General features: G+C 35.1%; 1 protein-coding gene across 1 annotated transcript in view; it reads right to left on the bottom strand.

Annotated features, from left to right (window-relative positions):
• LOC118735527 overlaps nt 1-16977 on the bottom strand; it is a gene marked incomplete in the record, with an annotated part of 363818 nt that overhangs the window by 154268 nt on the left and 192573 nt on the right. Inside the window, 1 exon segment of the mRNA XM_036465328.1 lies at nt 14413-14552. Coding sequence (XP_036321221.1) covers nt 14413-14552 — 140 coding nt within the window.

The following is a 16977-nucleotide window of genomic DNA, read 5'->3' on the forward strand; positions in this document are numbered from 1 at the left end:
ATTTTGAAGAAAATTTGTGGAATTTTCCTAAATTTTATATAAAGTTTGAAATTGTGATTTACACTTTTTTGGATAAAGCTTAGAAAATATTTTTATATGAAAATAACAGCAAAAACGAAAAAGAGCTCGAAAAACATTACGAATATTTGAATAAAATCAACACGCGGCCATTTGTTTGAGTCACTGTATGTAAGCTTCATAATAAAATAACACATTTACACCTTTTTATGCGCTGACACCAACAAGTACATAGTTATATATTTACAAGCATACTCTAGTTACATATTTAAGTGTAAGAGTATCTGATTTTCCATTGTGTGAGTATGTGTCTGTGTGTCTTTTACCAGTGAAGCTTGAAAACATGTTTGTAATACAGAGGGGAACCAAAAAATATTCCTGAAGGATCTGGTGAAAAAAAAATGCCAGCGACACTCACACATACGCGCCCACACACAAACCCACATCTATTCACAGAAATGTTATAGTGAAGTGCATTTGAAAGTAGATAAAGAAAACCAAAAATAAAAATCCTCAATGAGTTTACCTTTGCGCACACATAATCGTTAACTAATACATTCACATGATTGTGTTTACATTGTATACACAAACACACACATACACTTTTCTGGACAAATCAGGAAACTAGACTCTACCGCGTGTCGAGTGCAGTTGGCGCAATGCCGCGCTGAATAAAGCAAAAGTGCACGAGAATGCGCCAGTTCATTGAAATGTGTAATGCGAAAGGATGAAAGTGAAAGCTTTTGATATTTAGGGCACTACTCACATACACACGCACACATACATTTTTACAATGCGATGCTAGCCAACTTTTATATGTGCTAAACAAATAAGCAGGATGTGTAATGGGAAGAGAGCACCGCCACGCTTGTTTACAAACCCGATTGCCGGAGCTACATATATGCGCGTGGAAAAGTATATGAAGCAAAGCAAACTAACAAATGTCCACCATAATGAATAGCGTTGGGAAATTAGAAAAAAAAAGAAAAAGTCACAAAATGTGGTTACATTACGTGCAGTTCAAACACAGTGGTCCCTATATGAAAAAAATGCATGCACCCGGTCCCGGACGTTTGTTTATTTGCCCTAATAAACAAAAGCATTTCATTTGAGTGCTAGTGCACAGAAAAATAAAATAACGCAAAAGTGTGAGTGTATTGAGATTTGTTGTTGCTGATTATTCATTTTGCAATTTTTTATACAAGTGACACAGGCACAGGTAACGTACCTTGGGGCAGAAAATAGAAAGTAGAAATGCCATGAGTGGTTTCAATTAATTTTTCAAAATGAAATGCTCTAAATCGTAAAAATTACTCAAGACGGATGGTAAATATTGAAGTTAGCAAGTAATATAATTAATTACATATACAGTGAAAGTCAAAACAATAATTTAAATCGTTTGAGTACAAAAAATCAACCGTTGAAACTAAATATCTGAAAATTCATCTACCCGCTAATATTGGGTCGTTGATTTCAAGAAGACAATCGAACAATTTATAAAACTCTTAGCTTTTCCGTTATTAAGCGTCCATTATTATGGAAAGTGGTATCCTAGGTTCGTAAACTGGGAAGTGATGTCAATTATTTTTATTTTAAAACAAAAATTTTTATTTTAAAAACAAAAGCTCTTATTTAAGAAAAAACAGCTTTAGGTACAAAAAAAGTTTGTTCAAGATATTGGACGATTGGACTGAAAGGGTTAGAATACAACTCTTATCAAAAGGAAAAAAGTGTTTAAGTAATTTTTCCTGTTTTATGGCAGAAATAGCCATAGCCAATGCCCAGTTGCTTCACGGCACCTGGTAAGAAATTTTGCGTTGACCGATACAAAAACAGCATTGAGATGCAAAAGCGGTATGTAAAGTAAAAGTTCTTAGTTTAGGTTGTAAAGAATAAAGAACAACACAACCCTCATTACACATATCGAGCCCTAACCGGCAAAAGGGCGTAAGCGACAACCTGTTCGATTTTCTGTTTTTTACGGGAATCGATTACCTACCACCATACTCACCAGCTGTCAAAATTTCAAAGTCCTACGAAGTACCGTTACAAACTTATAGCGAAAGCAATTTTGGCTTAAGTGCTTAATTGGACTCTGTTTACATTTTTTTTTGTGCCCGCTGTGTCGGTTAAGCCTTTTTTTTTTAAGGGATTTTCATGATTTCAGACCTTTAGTAAAGTTAATACGATTTATTCAGATTGTTTTTGTTTTTTACACACCATTCCTCTTTCAAAAATATACAATTTCATAAAATTTCAATGTCTATTTATCATATTGCTCTAGCGTTAGACGATCTAGAGTCCAAATGCATAAGTAGCCCATTATGCACATTTGGATACTTAAAGTTGACATTACAGATAATGTTTGTTATGTAAAAATAAAAACTAAAAATAAATGCTATAATCAAAAAAAATCAAAAAGAACAATGTTTACTTAATTTGTTTTTTTTGTTTTTTATACATTGCACATTAATGTAATAAAAGCACAATTAAAGCCCATAATAAGACGGAAGAAATACATTTAGTTTCATTCAGCTGCGTTAAAAGGTTTCCAAGATACAGCACGTTAAAGAAAGGTATATATGTATGACGTTTTCTTAAAATTTAAGTCCCGTGTAAATACGTCGGCTCCTACGTCATATCGGCAAAATATGCTGCACGTATATTCATGTCACCTAGACCTTCAATCTCTTCAACTTTCATCCAAATGATGTTTGCGTTATATCTTTAGAAAATGGGCTCGGCACTGCCTACTTATGACCATATGCGTGCTCGTCAGTAACCGTTTTATCAATTTCTACCAAACTCAGCATAATTATTTTACTTGATACAAAAATTGGACTAAAATTACTCCCACTCAAATTTCAGGCATACGGATATTTCGAAATCTAAGGACGCTCCGCTGGCTTGGCCATGGCGTTCGAATGGACACCGACGTTCCAGCTCTGAAATAATTCGACTCCGAACCCGCTCCGCTGGGGGTAATAGATAAAGAGGGAGTCCTCCACTGCGATGGAAAGACCAAGTGGAGAGGGACTTAGTTTCACTTGGCATTTCCAATTGGCGTCAGTTGGTACAGAAGAGAAATGGTTGTGGGTGTTTTTGTTGAGCTCGGCCAAAATCGTTTAGACGATTACAGGACCAAATAAGAAGAAGAAGCATTTACTCAAAGTAGATATGTTCTCACAACAACCTCTTAATAAGAAATAAGGGTTTTCAAAAATGGGCATAGCAGCGTCCACATATTACTACATAAGTTTACCTCGGTATCCGCTTTATCGATTTCTAGCAAATACGTTTAAATTATTTAATTAAGTCTAACGGAACATATCATCGAAAATGTTTGGTAAAAAAAAAAACAATATTTTAGCCGTTTATTTAATGTTAGGCACGCCCGAACTTAGACTTCTTTACTTGCCAATTTTTAAGTTTGTTCTTTTCTAACGGGTAGGCAAGAGCATTAGATGTGTATTAATTTAGCACCGCGCAAGCTTTATCACACCAACTTAGCATTAAACTACTCAATTATATCTAAACCAATGATAGCTTGCTACAAATGTACCCAGGCTTGCATTCTCGTAATATGTAATTGTTGTACATATAATAATTTTTTTAAATGACAAAATCCAACAATCCCATAATTTTTGTATGCTGGCACCCGGGTACCTGTTTCGTCAGAGTGAGAACTTTTATTTAAAGGCAAAATTTCATTAGTTAAAAAAATTTTACGAAATTTTTAATGGTGATTTCGTTTCTTCCAAAAAATGTTGCGCTTTCCTGGTGCAAAATGTGTTTGCTGTTACACTAAACCCTGTAAAAAGGCATGTTTTTCTTCTTGTCCTTGTCTAGCTCACGCATTTCATAGTACTGTCGTTTTAAATAACCATATAATTTTCCGGGAAACCATTTCCTCTGATAAAGCTTCACATGACAGAGAATGTGCCCTTTTTGCCTTATATGAGGGCGACATTTTAAGAAACGAGCCCACAATTTTCTCTTTCCTTGCCTTTAATTTAGAATCAAGAAAGGAAATGAGAAAGGGGCAATCAAAAGACAAACTTTTTTGATAGAAACGAAATCACCATTGATAACATATGATTTCAAAGGAAATGGTTCAAATATTGTGGATCCGGGAGATAATTAACTAAGCGGTACTTTCCATTAGCTGCACATATGGCGCAGGTAACGGAAAATATAAACCATATTTTTCTTTGTGGGACAGGTATACGTATAAATGCAATACGAACGTGGCATGGAATCAGATGTAAATAGCGAGCTATCCAGTAAAGGTTAAGTGAGACTGAGTATTTGTTAAGCAGTAAAATAATTGACGAGCATTTAAGCAAATTTCCAGTTTTACTTATCAGTCAAAGAATTTAAGGATAATTAAGAAAGTAGTCAAGTTTTGTGAATTGAAAAAGCGAAGTATATCCAAGTTTGGAATCAAAAGCAAAATAAGAATAATGGTTACCGGGAGATACGGAAGCACCAGCCATCGATTCGGCGGAATGAATATGAGCATATTTTTTGCTGCAATTGAGTCGCAGATGGCACTGTTTCCATCTCAGCTGCAAGCACAGGAATCACGTACATATATCATCGCGAATAGACGCACTGGAAACACGTCTATCATGGCGAATAGATGTACAGGAATCGCGTATACTGCAGTTGCCATCACAGCTGTCGTCGCAAGTATTATCACAATCGACATCGAAGCAGGGAGTACTTATGCCGCAGTTTTCATCTTCACTGGATGCAAAGATTACGCAGCATCAGAACAATTTTAACAGATTTGGCGTGAAACTCAAAGAAAGAGACGATAACATCGAAGTAAAGGATAAGAAGAAAAATTATACAATGAAAGAGCAACAGCATAAACTCGAAACCGAGGAAGACAAGTTGAAAGGTTGTGGTCCTGAGTTGCAGTTGGATCATCCAGTTACTTCTACGAGTTCTACCATGAATGTTGAAAAAGAAAATGCTCCTTGTTCATCTGAGCGCAGGGACATGAGCATATTATTGGCTGCAATGGAATCTCAGATGACACAGATTTCCTCCCAGCTGCAAGCGCAGGAATCACGTATAATGATGTTGACATCGCAGGTCTCGCAGGTATCATCGCAGCTGGATGCAAAGATTACAATGCTTCTGGATAATTTAGGCAAACCTAGCGCGCAACCGAATGAAATAGACGATATAGTCGAAGAAAAACATAAGGAGAAGATCGAAGAGAGACAGAAAATGAAAAGGCGAAAAATGATGAGGAGAAAATCAAAGAAAGACAGGATAAAATCGAGACAGAGATATATGAGTTGAAAGATTTTCTCCATAAACTACAGTTGACTTGGCCAAATATTTCAACGAGCTTTCCATGGTTTAACGGCACGATTCCTTTCCAGGTATTTAAGCTACAATTTGAAAAAGCTGCAACAGCAACTAACTGGAACGTGGAAGACAAATTCACTATGTTAATTTTAAATTTGAAAGGATCTGCGGCGAAGTTTTTGGCGACCATTCCTATTTTGGAAAGAAATAGCTATCACGCGATATGAGTGCTTTGGAAAGGTGTTATACATACGAGAACCGAAAACTTAAGTACTATTCGGAATTGTATAGCCGCCGCCAAAAAGAAAATCAAACTATTACTGATTGCGCCGAAGCGATTAGTATACTAGCTGATTTGGCTTATGAAGATACATCTTGTGGGTCTATCGATATCGAGGAAAAAAAGTCCAACGCTTCATTGAAGGATTACGAAACCCTTTTGCAAAGAATATGGCAATGTCTCAGAAACCAAAAACTCTTCAATTGGCAGTTTTCGCAGGCAGGATGAAAAGTTTTCCGGTACATTGGCTAAATGAGTCGTGTGATCTCTTGAATATCGTTCAAATGAAGCCACTGATATACCAACCTGGCCCTATTTAGACGAATGAGGTCAATTCGCCACTTTTACAATTCGTTTTAATAGTCTGAGTCTTACTAAGTCAGACAAAGTTAAGTTTGTATGGGAGGTGCCACGCCCCCTTTTCCAATACCAGCCACTTTTCTCTGAAAGTAAGGTATTGATAACATGTGTGGCTGTTTCATATTTAGGGCGTTAGCATAGGCGGCTCCAGAGATAATCGATATGAGAAGTTAACTTTGTATGGGAGGTGCCACGCCGCCTTTTCCAATATCTGCCACTTTTCGCCATAAGTACGCTACTGATAACATTTGTAGCGGTTCGGGACATAAGCAATATGAGAAGTTCAGTTTATTTATATAGGAGGTTTTTTTTTTTTTGTTGATATATTATACTAAGCATAAGTGTGTTTTCTGTTGTAGGGCGAAGTTTTCAAGCACATTGGCTGAATTAGTCGCGTGATCTCATGAATATCGTTTAAATTAAGCCACTGATATACCTACTGTGTTCTTTCGTAGAAGGATGTGGTCGAACGTTTCCTTTCTAATTCGCCACTTTTATGATTCCTCGTAATATCCAGGCATCCAAGGACCTACACATATTAATTTCATTCTATATACCTGGTCTACGTGAATAAGTAAGTCAGAAGATATTGTAATATCGCAGTATATATATGTGAGGTAGGCGTGGTTATTGCTCGATTTTTCCCATATTCAATATGGATGGTCCTTGGCTCAAAAGAAATACATGTATCAAGTTTCGTTAAGATATTTGGAGTTATCGTGAGCACAGACGGACGAACGGACAGTCAGTCGAAAATATTGATTTTGAAGAATTCTATACCATCTCTACGAAAAATAGTTTTTTCCCATATAAAATACATGAAAAACTATGAGCGCGTTGAGCGACCTCTAAATATTTTTTGATGTCAAAAAAAGAGGGTTATATTTTTTTTGGAATAAAGCAATACTAGGGGGAGTGAGAGCAATAAAATTACCACTTTACTTATTTTGGACCGCCCTAGTATACGTATATTTACATACATATGAACCAGACAATTTTATTTCGGTCGCGAGCAACATATTGTCTTTTTTATGGATGTTTCTTCTCATTGGCGACTAAAAAGTTTTTTTGAAGTGAAACTTCTTTAGCGGCGGTTGGTTGGTTGGGAGTAAATTGGCTAATTCGGCGGAAATTGCACACGGTAATGGTGCAACGGAAATGATGCAACAGTAAAAACAAAGATGAGGATGAGGATACCGATAAAAGTAAAGATGAAGATAGGGGAAGAATGATTAAAATAAAGGTAATTAAAAAGGAAAGGATATAGAGAGAGACACAGAGACTCAATATGGGAACTATTTTGGGATTTTAGAGATTTTCGGGATTCTCGAGACATCGATAAAATAATCGATATTTTTATCGGTTTTGTTATCGATATTTTTATCGATTTTGATATCGAAATTTTTGTAGGTATTGTTATGAATTTTGCGATCGATTTTTTCGGGACTTATCGATATAAACATCGATATTTTTATCGATTTTGGTATCAATATTTCTATCGATTTGTTATCGATTTTATAATCGATATTTTTAACTATTTTGTCAGTGATATTTTTTTGTCGATTTTGTTATCGATATTTATCGATTTTGTTACCGATATATGTCGATTTTGTTATCAATATTTATCGAGTTTGTTGTCGATATTTATCAATTTCGTTATAGATATTTATTGATTTTGTTATCGATATTTATCGATTTTGTTATCGATTTTGTTATCGATATTTATCGATTTTGCTATCGATATTTTTATCGATATTTTTTTATCGATTGTGCTATCGTTTTTGTTATGAATTTTACTATCGATTTTGTTATCGATTTTGCTATCGTTATTTTTATCGAATTTTGTATCGATATTTTTACCGGTTTTGTTGTCGATATTTTGATTGATGTTACTATCGATTTATTTATCGATAGAGTATAAAGATAAAAATGAATAAAATAAATTTGATTAAAGCAAAAAGGGGAGATGTAGGGATACATATACATATAGATAGAAAAAAAAAACCAAAAAAATAACCCTAATAGGCCTTTCGCACGAGGCGATTTTTCAGGGAACAAAAGTTGAATGCGGAGTTGAATGAGAAGTTGAAAGTGAAAAAGTTGCCATCCCTATTCAGACGAGGCGATTTTCGATTCAACTCGAATTGTTGTTTACATTATTTAAAATGAGTTTAAATCGCCAAATTTTATCAATTGGCGTAAATTTGGTAAGCCAAGCGTTGGTATAAGTGCTTTTAGCGAAGCTGAAAGATAAAATAAGAGTAAAAAAGTAAAAAAGAAAAAAAACATGTATACACAACAGTGTTGGCATTTTTTGGTACAATTGTACTTGTTTCATACAATTTCTTTTACAATATACTTTCCTACTACGCAGTACTTTTTAATACAATTTTGTAATGAATACTAAAAATATACTGCTCTGAAAATTCACAGCAAGAAATTTTTTGTATTCTCTTTTGTTCGCCAGTTCGTATTTACCTTTGTAAGTTTTGAAAAATGGCTTGAACGAACCAGTATAATACAGCCTAGGCAAATTTTTAAAGAAACTTTTCGATACTAAGTTTTATTAAAACAAAATGTCGAAGTCAACTTCATATAGAAAGAAAGTCTTCGTTAGTTATAAGAAGAGATTTTCTTAAATATAATACCTTTACGGCACTCACATATTGACAAGATTTACTATTTATTTTATTATTCTTTAATTTTAACTATCTGTTTATAAAATATTATGTATTCTTTAAGAAAAACTGTATAAACCCAAGATTAAATCTATGCGAAACATCCAAAAACCAACATACTTTCGTAAAAATTTCAAGCTTTATCAATATTCTTTAGTTTTTAGCCCATTCAATTTTAGTAACGGGTGATTTTTTTGAGGTTAGGATTTTCATGCATTAGTATTTGACAGATCACGTGGGATTTCAGACATGGTGTCAAAGAGAAAGATGCTCAGTATGCTTTGAAATTTCATCATGAATAGACTTACTAACGAGCAACGCTTGCAAATCATTGAATTTTATTACCAAAATCAGTGTTCGGTTCGAAATGTGTTTCGCGCTTTACGTCCGATTTATGGTCTACATAATCGACCAAGTGAGCAAACAATTAATGCGATTGTGACCAAGTTTCGCACTCAGTTTACTTTATTGGACATTAAACCAACCACACGAATGCGTACAGTGCGTACAGAAGAGAATATTGCGTCTGTTTCTGAGAGTGTTGCTGAAGACCGTGAAATGTCGATTCGTCGCCGTTCGCAGCAATTGGGTTTGTGTTATTCGACCACATGGAAGATTTTACGCAAAGATCTTGGTGTAAAACCGTATAAAATACAGCTCGTGCAAGAACTGAAGCCGAACGATCTGCCACAACGTCGAATTTTCAGTGAATGGGCCCTAGAAAAGTTGGCAGAAAATCCGCTTTTTTATCGACAAATTTTGTTCAGCGATGAGGCTCATTTCTGGTTGAATGGCTTCGTAAATAAGCAAAATTGCCGCATTTGGAGTGAAGAGCAACCAGAAGCCGTTCAAGAACTGCCCATGCATCCCGAAAAATGCACTGTTTGGTGTGGTTTGTACGCTGGTGGAATCATTGGACCGTATTTTTTCAAAGATGCTGTTGGACGCAACGTTACGGTGAATGGCGATCGCTATCGTTCGATGCTAACAAACTTTTTGTTGCCAAAAATGGAAGAACTGAACTTGGTTGACATGTGGTTTCAACAAGATGGCGCTACATGCCACACAGCTCGCGATTCTATGGCCATTTTGAGGGAAAACTTCGGAGAACAATTCATCTCAAGAAATGGACCGGTAAGTTGGCCACCAAGATCATGCGATTTGACGCCTTTAGACTATTTTTTGTGGGGCTACGTCAAGTCTAAAGTCTACAGAAATAAGCCAGCAACTATTCCAGCTTTGGAAGACAACATTTCCGAAGAAATTCGGGCTATTCCGGCCGAAATGCTCGAAAAAGTTGCCCAAAATTGGACTTTCCGAATGGACCACCTAAGACGCAGCCGCGGTCAACATTTAAATGAAATTATCTTCAAAAAGTAAATGTCATGGACAAATCTAACGTTTCAAATAAAGAACCGATGAGATTTTGCAAATTTTATGCGTTTTTTTTAAAAAAAAAGTTATCAAGCTCTTAAAAAAGCACCCGTTATAATAAAGTGCAAGTTTAAAGTAGCTGGGACTTACCGTTGAACTTGGCATTTTTTTTGTCGACGATGTCAGTCATTTTCTTCCATACAAAGTGTGTTCGACGATTTTTTTATATGGAGAAAATTAGCAACACCTTCATGAAAGAAATCTTAAAAAACTTACTTATATTAAAATTTAATTGCTAAAAAACCGCACACTCAAAATAAATCTAGGAAATCGAATTAAAAAGCTCGAAATTTTTACGAAAGTGTGTTAGTTTTTTTTTAATGTTGCACAAAGTTTGAACCTTGGATTTGTACGGCTTTTCTTAAAATATAAACCGTATTTTTACAAAAAATAATTAAAATTTAATAATATTAAGATAAATGGTCAAATCTTGTCGTAAAGTTTTGATAAGCACTTGAAATGCTATAAAAATGTCAAATTTTAGTACTGAATCCAAAGAAAATGTCTCTTTTATCCATTAATATCAACTTAAATATGCTTTTTGTTAAGATCTATACCTGAAAATGTGTGCATACATATTTGCGTTAAATGCAGTACATGTGCACGTGGTATCAATTTGTAAAAGTGTAAAATACGTAAACGTATGTACATAAACAATAAAACTTTCTCATGAATACCATAAAATCATTGGTCTTGAAGGGAATGTACTAAGAAAATATATGAGCGAATTAAAAAGTGTATACAATTTATAGCCGAAAAGTACATTTTTTGTATAGATTTCGTACTGAAGGAACGATTTCATTTCCCAACACTGATACAGAATGTAAAGAAACACAGGGTTGCAAGGAAAAAAAGTTGAACGAGCTCAAAGTTGGCTGGCGACCAACTTTGTTGAAAGCGATTAGTTGAAAGGCCGTTCGGACGAGGCGATTTTTGCTTTCAACTAAAAGTTGCCTGAAAAATCGCCTCGTGCGAAAGCCCTATAAGCAAAAGCAGATGTCTGTATGGACATTTGTATATTGGTTATGAGACAAACTAAATATGTACATACATTTTATTTTTTATTGAAGTACTAGTGTGGCTGGTGAGATTGAGTCAGTAAGTGGGTGCTTGTTTTTTGCTAACTTTCTACTTGCAGAGCAATAGCGCTGTGCTTTTTAGCAGCTATTCTTTAGTTGTTGAGGTTTAAATTGTGTGCTAAATCCTCATTGGTCATATTTCAGAGACCGCAAAAGTTAAAACTTTCATTAAAAAGATCGCTCTTTAATAGTTACTTTTTTACTTTTATTTAATTACTCCTCAAATAAATAACAGTTATTTTTGATTTTTATTTTATAAATCCAAAATAACAAATGTTTTTGATTATTATCTAAATAATCTGATTTGATTTTTAAATTATGTGTCTTAGATAACTTTTAGATAACAGTTGTCGCAGACTTTTATTATTAAAAGTCATATTTATAAAAAACTCATTTGCATAAGTCGTAGTAAACTTTTGTGTTCTCCAATACCTTATTAACTTGGTTGATTTATACAAGACTTGACATGAAGTCGGTGACTGATTTATATTGATGACTTTTAAAAGTAAAAGTCATTGACTGATTTTTATAAACAAAAGTCTTGGATAACTGTTATCTAAGACATATAATATAAAAATCAAAAATAACTGTTAATTGCAGATTATTTAGATACAAGTCAAAAATGATTGTTATTTTGGATTTATGAAATACAAATCAAAAATAATTGTTATTTTTTTAATTTTGCATAAAAATTCCAAATAAAAATTTATTTTCAAATTAGATTCTCGATGGAAAAAGTAATCGATTCTTATTTACCTATCACTTAGTTGTAGAACATTTCCGTCATTGTACATTTTTCAATGACAGTTTTCATCAATAACTATTATGTTCGTCCCTGACATATTTTTTTATTTACTTTGAAGACCGCATATTGATTTGCGACCCGACAAAAGTATGCTTCATAATTTCGGTTTTCATTTCCAAATCTTTTGCTTAATTTTGCTTTTATATTCTAGAATTTACGTTTTTTTTTTTTTTTTAATTTGCTGCTACATTGAGAAACAAAAAATATTTTTGCCTTGATCTCCAGCCTTTAGGATTCTCTTCATCTGCCCATCAAGGTTCTTGTATGAAACAAAGCCTGCCTTAAGGCAGCTCAAGCTCTCTTTACTTATTCCTGCATTAGAAGTTAATATCGCATATTGATTCCTTATAACTTAGTCACATTTGTAGCAACAAAGTTTCATAGTCAGTTATCTGTGTCACCTGTGCTTCAATCGCTTTCAAATAAAAACAAATTTCACCAACTGCTTCTCGAATTTCATTCCCTCAGGCGTTAATGTTATTCCCTTAAATGAAAGTTTTGACCTAGCTACTATATGCTTGCCCCACTCTTCCTCTCACTGTACTTCACCATAAACCATTTTCCAATTCCTTTTAATATTGCTTGTAGGGAAACATGTTTTCACTGCACTCCTTTCCGTTCCGCTACGTATTTGTTCTCCGATCCACAGGGATTTTTGCGCTTATTACGCGTTGTCCAGGTGAAGATTGTCGCATGCATACAACGTGCCTGCTACTCGCTTGACACTCCTCTCGCCCATGCGATACTTTCATTCATGCTGCTTGCTGCTTGTTGTTGCCACTTTCATTCACGACACATGCTGCCGCATACAAATTTTACTTGATACTCGTAGCAAGCGTAAGTGGGGAACATAAAATCTGCACACTTTACGCTACTTATATTCATATGTATGTATGTACAGGCACACACAGGTGTGCCTGCTCCTGTCTACCCCCCGGGTTGGCATATTTAGTTGACCCCGTGTTTCATTCACTAAAGTGGCTGTGAAAATAATTAAGCCAAATTTCACTTTCACTTTTCAACTTCATTGGGACAGCGACATAAGCAAGTGAAAGCAAGTCTACATTTACAGACATATGTATATACATACAGTGTTGCCGTCGAGAATTTTCAGAAAGTCGAAAAAAGGGGCACCATATTATTCTTGCTTTTCTATCTTCATGCATTATAAAGTCATTTCGCTGCTAGAATATTCCGTTGTCGAATTAAAACAGAAATTAGCGGGACAAGCTTTGCACAAAATACGATTGCAATCATACACAGATATCCTGTTGCTGCAAGGAGAAGAGTTGCATTTGCTTTTAAAGTTTCAAGTGATGCATTTTTCGTACTTACAGGAGGAAATATTATTTTTTAAAGCATTGTTCTGTTTACATTTCGATAAAAAAAAAATCTCTGAAAAGGGGCAAAAGTCGCACATATTTTGGAAAATGGTAAAAAAATCTAAATTTTCAAAAAGCCGGGTCAAAGGGTATTGGCGCCTAAAAGGGGTCAAATTGCCCCTTTAGTCGCACAACGGCAACACTGGTATAATATATACTTACGAGTATATATTTGTGCAAATATGTACATATGTACATTCCTGCATTCACTGAGATGTCTAAGCACCTACTCCTGTCGCTGCTTGTATTACCACTGTCACTTTATTCCTTTTATTCCTCATTTCTACCAACTTTCTTGCATTTGTACCTACTCTTTGTGCTGTTTATCTATCTTTAAGCTTTTTAGTGGGTCACGTCAACGCAATTAAACTTGTAGTTGTTGTAGGTGCTCGTTTAAATTCTGTTTTATTCGCTGTTAAGCCTATTTTTAGGCACGCAAACAATTTTCTTTCAGATTTTCAATTGTCGGGTGGATTAGGTAGTTGGGAACTCCTTAAGTAAGTCAGTAAGATAACACATACTAATGTATATTAACACGTTTATTCTAAAGCGCAAGTTTTAAGCGGCTGCGTTGATTTTTGAGAATTTTTTTTTGTGACGGAAATTTGCACTTTTTTCGATATAAGCATGAATTTATTATGGAGGAAAATGCGCAAGACAGTTTTCACTAAAATTGTACAGGCTGTAAAACTGCGTACTCAAAAAAATTAAAAAAATCAAATTAAAAAATTGATATTTTAATGAAAATTTGTTAAATTTTTCTCAGCTCTGTGTAAAGCTTGAAAGTTAATTTATATGGTTTTGGTTAAAAAAATAACAAATAATTTTTAACTCTAAAAACCTTGCAAATATTTAACAACAATCGCCGTGTGCTCGTTTCTGATGCCCACTGTACTTTTTGCCACCCCGGCTATGACAATAGCCATTTCGGCGAGTTTTGCACAGCGTTAGAATAGGAATGTGTTCGATTTAAAATGCAAAAATATTAACTTAATACAGTATCGTCAATTTTCTTAAAATTATTTTAGCATAGAATTTCCATTTGACTTACCACATCGATTATTTGCATTAAAGTTAAACCAAAACTTAATTGTAATGGATCCGACTCGTTTAAAACCGGACGTTCTAGGGTATTATAAGGATCTAAAAGATCGTGTAGCAGTCTCTTTTCATGATATCCTGCCAGACCAACTGCAAAGAAAAAAGGCAAAAATTAAATAATATAATCATAATATAGAATATACTTATAAATATTTTTATGAAAAATGTATTATAGAGCATCACGTTGACTCAAGTCAATACAAGTCAGGTCACGCCACTGACTCGGAGCGTTTATAAGGCACATTCTCTGCCCTTTGAAGCTTTGTCAGGTGCGGTCGTTGCCCTGAAAACCATATGGTTGCTTAAAATGAATATGTTATCCAATAAGGGAGGTAGACAAGGGCAAGAAGTCAAAAACATGCCCTTTTGCAGGGTTGAGTGTAACATCAAACATATTTTGCACCGTGGAAGGCCGACGTGGGAGAAACGAAATCACCATGAAATTGATAAAACCAACCCATTTCGAAAAAATACTACTGTGGGAGCCACGACTAAAAGAGGTAACACAGCCAAAATACTTGAAATACTTGAGGCATAATTTTGGATAGAAAGCTGACCTGGCTGCGTCTGAATAAAGAATCTAGCGGGATAAAACTGTTCGAACAGGTTCGCGTTGATGGATGTACACCACTTCGTATTCACTAGTTTATGGGACCACTGATTACAAATGTTCCATCAAGTTTCAAAAATCCAATATGGCTGATCCAATATGGCGGACAAATTTTTCAAAATTGATTGACTTTGCTCGAAACTGGTTAGTCTGGTATTTTACATTAAAGCCAACAATTTCAAGTCGGAGCTCAACGAAACTATTTAGTTTTTTAACCAACTTCACAAAAAGGTGAAAGGTTATCAATTTGTCGGAAGATTTTTTTTATGTATGTTACCGCATAACTTTGGACCACGTCAACCGATTTCTATAATTCTTTTTTTCTATGGAAAGGTGTTTCCACACTAGGTGGACACAGGTTACTAAATTTAAGAATTTATGAAATAATTTTTCTATTGCCGGCAATCATTTCCCTTCATACAAAAATTTTACAATAGACACACCGTTACACTTTTAATAGCTAATCGAAATCGCACCAAAAAAAACCGTTTCTCAGCTACAGCTAACTGACTTGCATCGCCCAGCCAACTTTTACATTAATATTTTTTTATTAGTGAAAGAGATCAAAGAACAAAATATGAGTCACAGTTATCTATTGTATTGAGAAGTAAGCCATGCCACTTACCGTTACCGTTCTCTAGAAACATTAAGTACTTAAATTTCTGTACGCTGTAGTGCTATAAGGCTAAATAACTTACTAAAATGGAAACAAACTAGATTCGGTCAGACAAATAGTCTAACTAAGACAAGTTCCCACAGTACATTACACTGCCTATTAATCTTGAAAACGAACTACCCTTAAGTATTCCTTTTAAAACCCATTGGAAAGATCACTGGGTTTTGGGTTTACTTGACAATTCTACAGCCGTTGTGCAAGGATGGCTCAAAACTGAATCTTAAAAAAGAAGCTCTGAGACACCTACATATGTAGTCGATAGTGGCGATAGAAATGCAGGCAAGTCCTTAACAAGTAGCCAACTAAATTTGCCACCCACGCGGTGCAGGTATCAGATGATGCAGATACACAAGGTAATTGCATTGCAGACGAACTTTTGAGGAAGGTAGCCTACTTTGTCTGACGTCAACTCCTCTCTCTATGCGGGCATGCCGAAATCTAGCTGCAAGTCACGCCTTAAATAGGGCTTCTACGAGAACGGAAACAAAGAAGTTCGGTAGGGACCTTATATAGGATAAAGCCGATAAGTCTGGCCCAGCTTCGCCACTAAAAAAAATGCCGATTCCCTAACTCATCTAGAATGCCGTCTAAATTTAAACCCATGGTTTCTTTGGCAAATTTGCTTAGAATTACACGTAGAATATATTTCTGTGCTATACGCGTATAGTCGAACAAATCTCCCATACAAATTGAGCCGCCCTAATGTATATGCATACATATGTATGTACCCCCACCATCCCTCTCAATCTCAATGTGTGCACACAATTTAAGAACAAATTTATTGCATATTTTTGCGATCAGCTCGTTTTCTTCCACATTTCTATTTTAACCGCATCTGGCTATGTCATAAATCAAAATTCAATCAGCTGATTTTGACAATGCGCAGAAAAAATCTGAAAAGGAGAAATTTAGCTGCCTTTGTGCGCTGGAAATGTGGTCATATCTACGCATACATATCTACTCAAAAGACACACGATTTCTGATTGCTACCACAACTAAAAGCAAAAGAGAAGTCAAAAGGCTAATAATACGCCCATAAGTATGCTTGTGTCTGGCAGATGAAATGCCACTACAGCTAACGACTAGCACTTAGCGACGAAGGCTGCAGAAGAATGATGGGGCGTAGAAAATAGTGCGTTGACATATGTATGTATATACATAGGTAAATAGTTCCGAGAAAAAATAATAATAATGCACTTGACGTTTCTACGCGCGCGTGTGTGTGTGTG

Source organism: Rhagoletis pomonella, unplaced genomic scaffold (assembly GCF_013731165.1).
Source record: "Rhagoletis pomonella isolate Grant_MI unplaced genomic scaffold, Rhpom_1.0 Rhpom_scaffold_00003, whole genome shotgun sequence".
Classification (NCBI taxonomy): Eukaryota; Metazoa; Arthropoda; class Insecta; order Diptera; family Tephritidae; genus Rhagoletis; species Rhagoletis pomonella.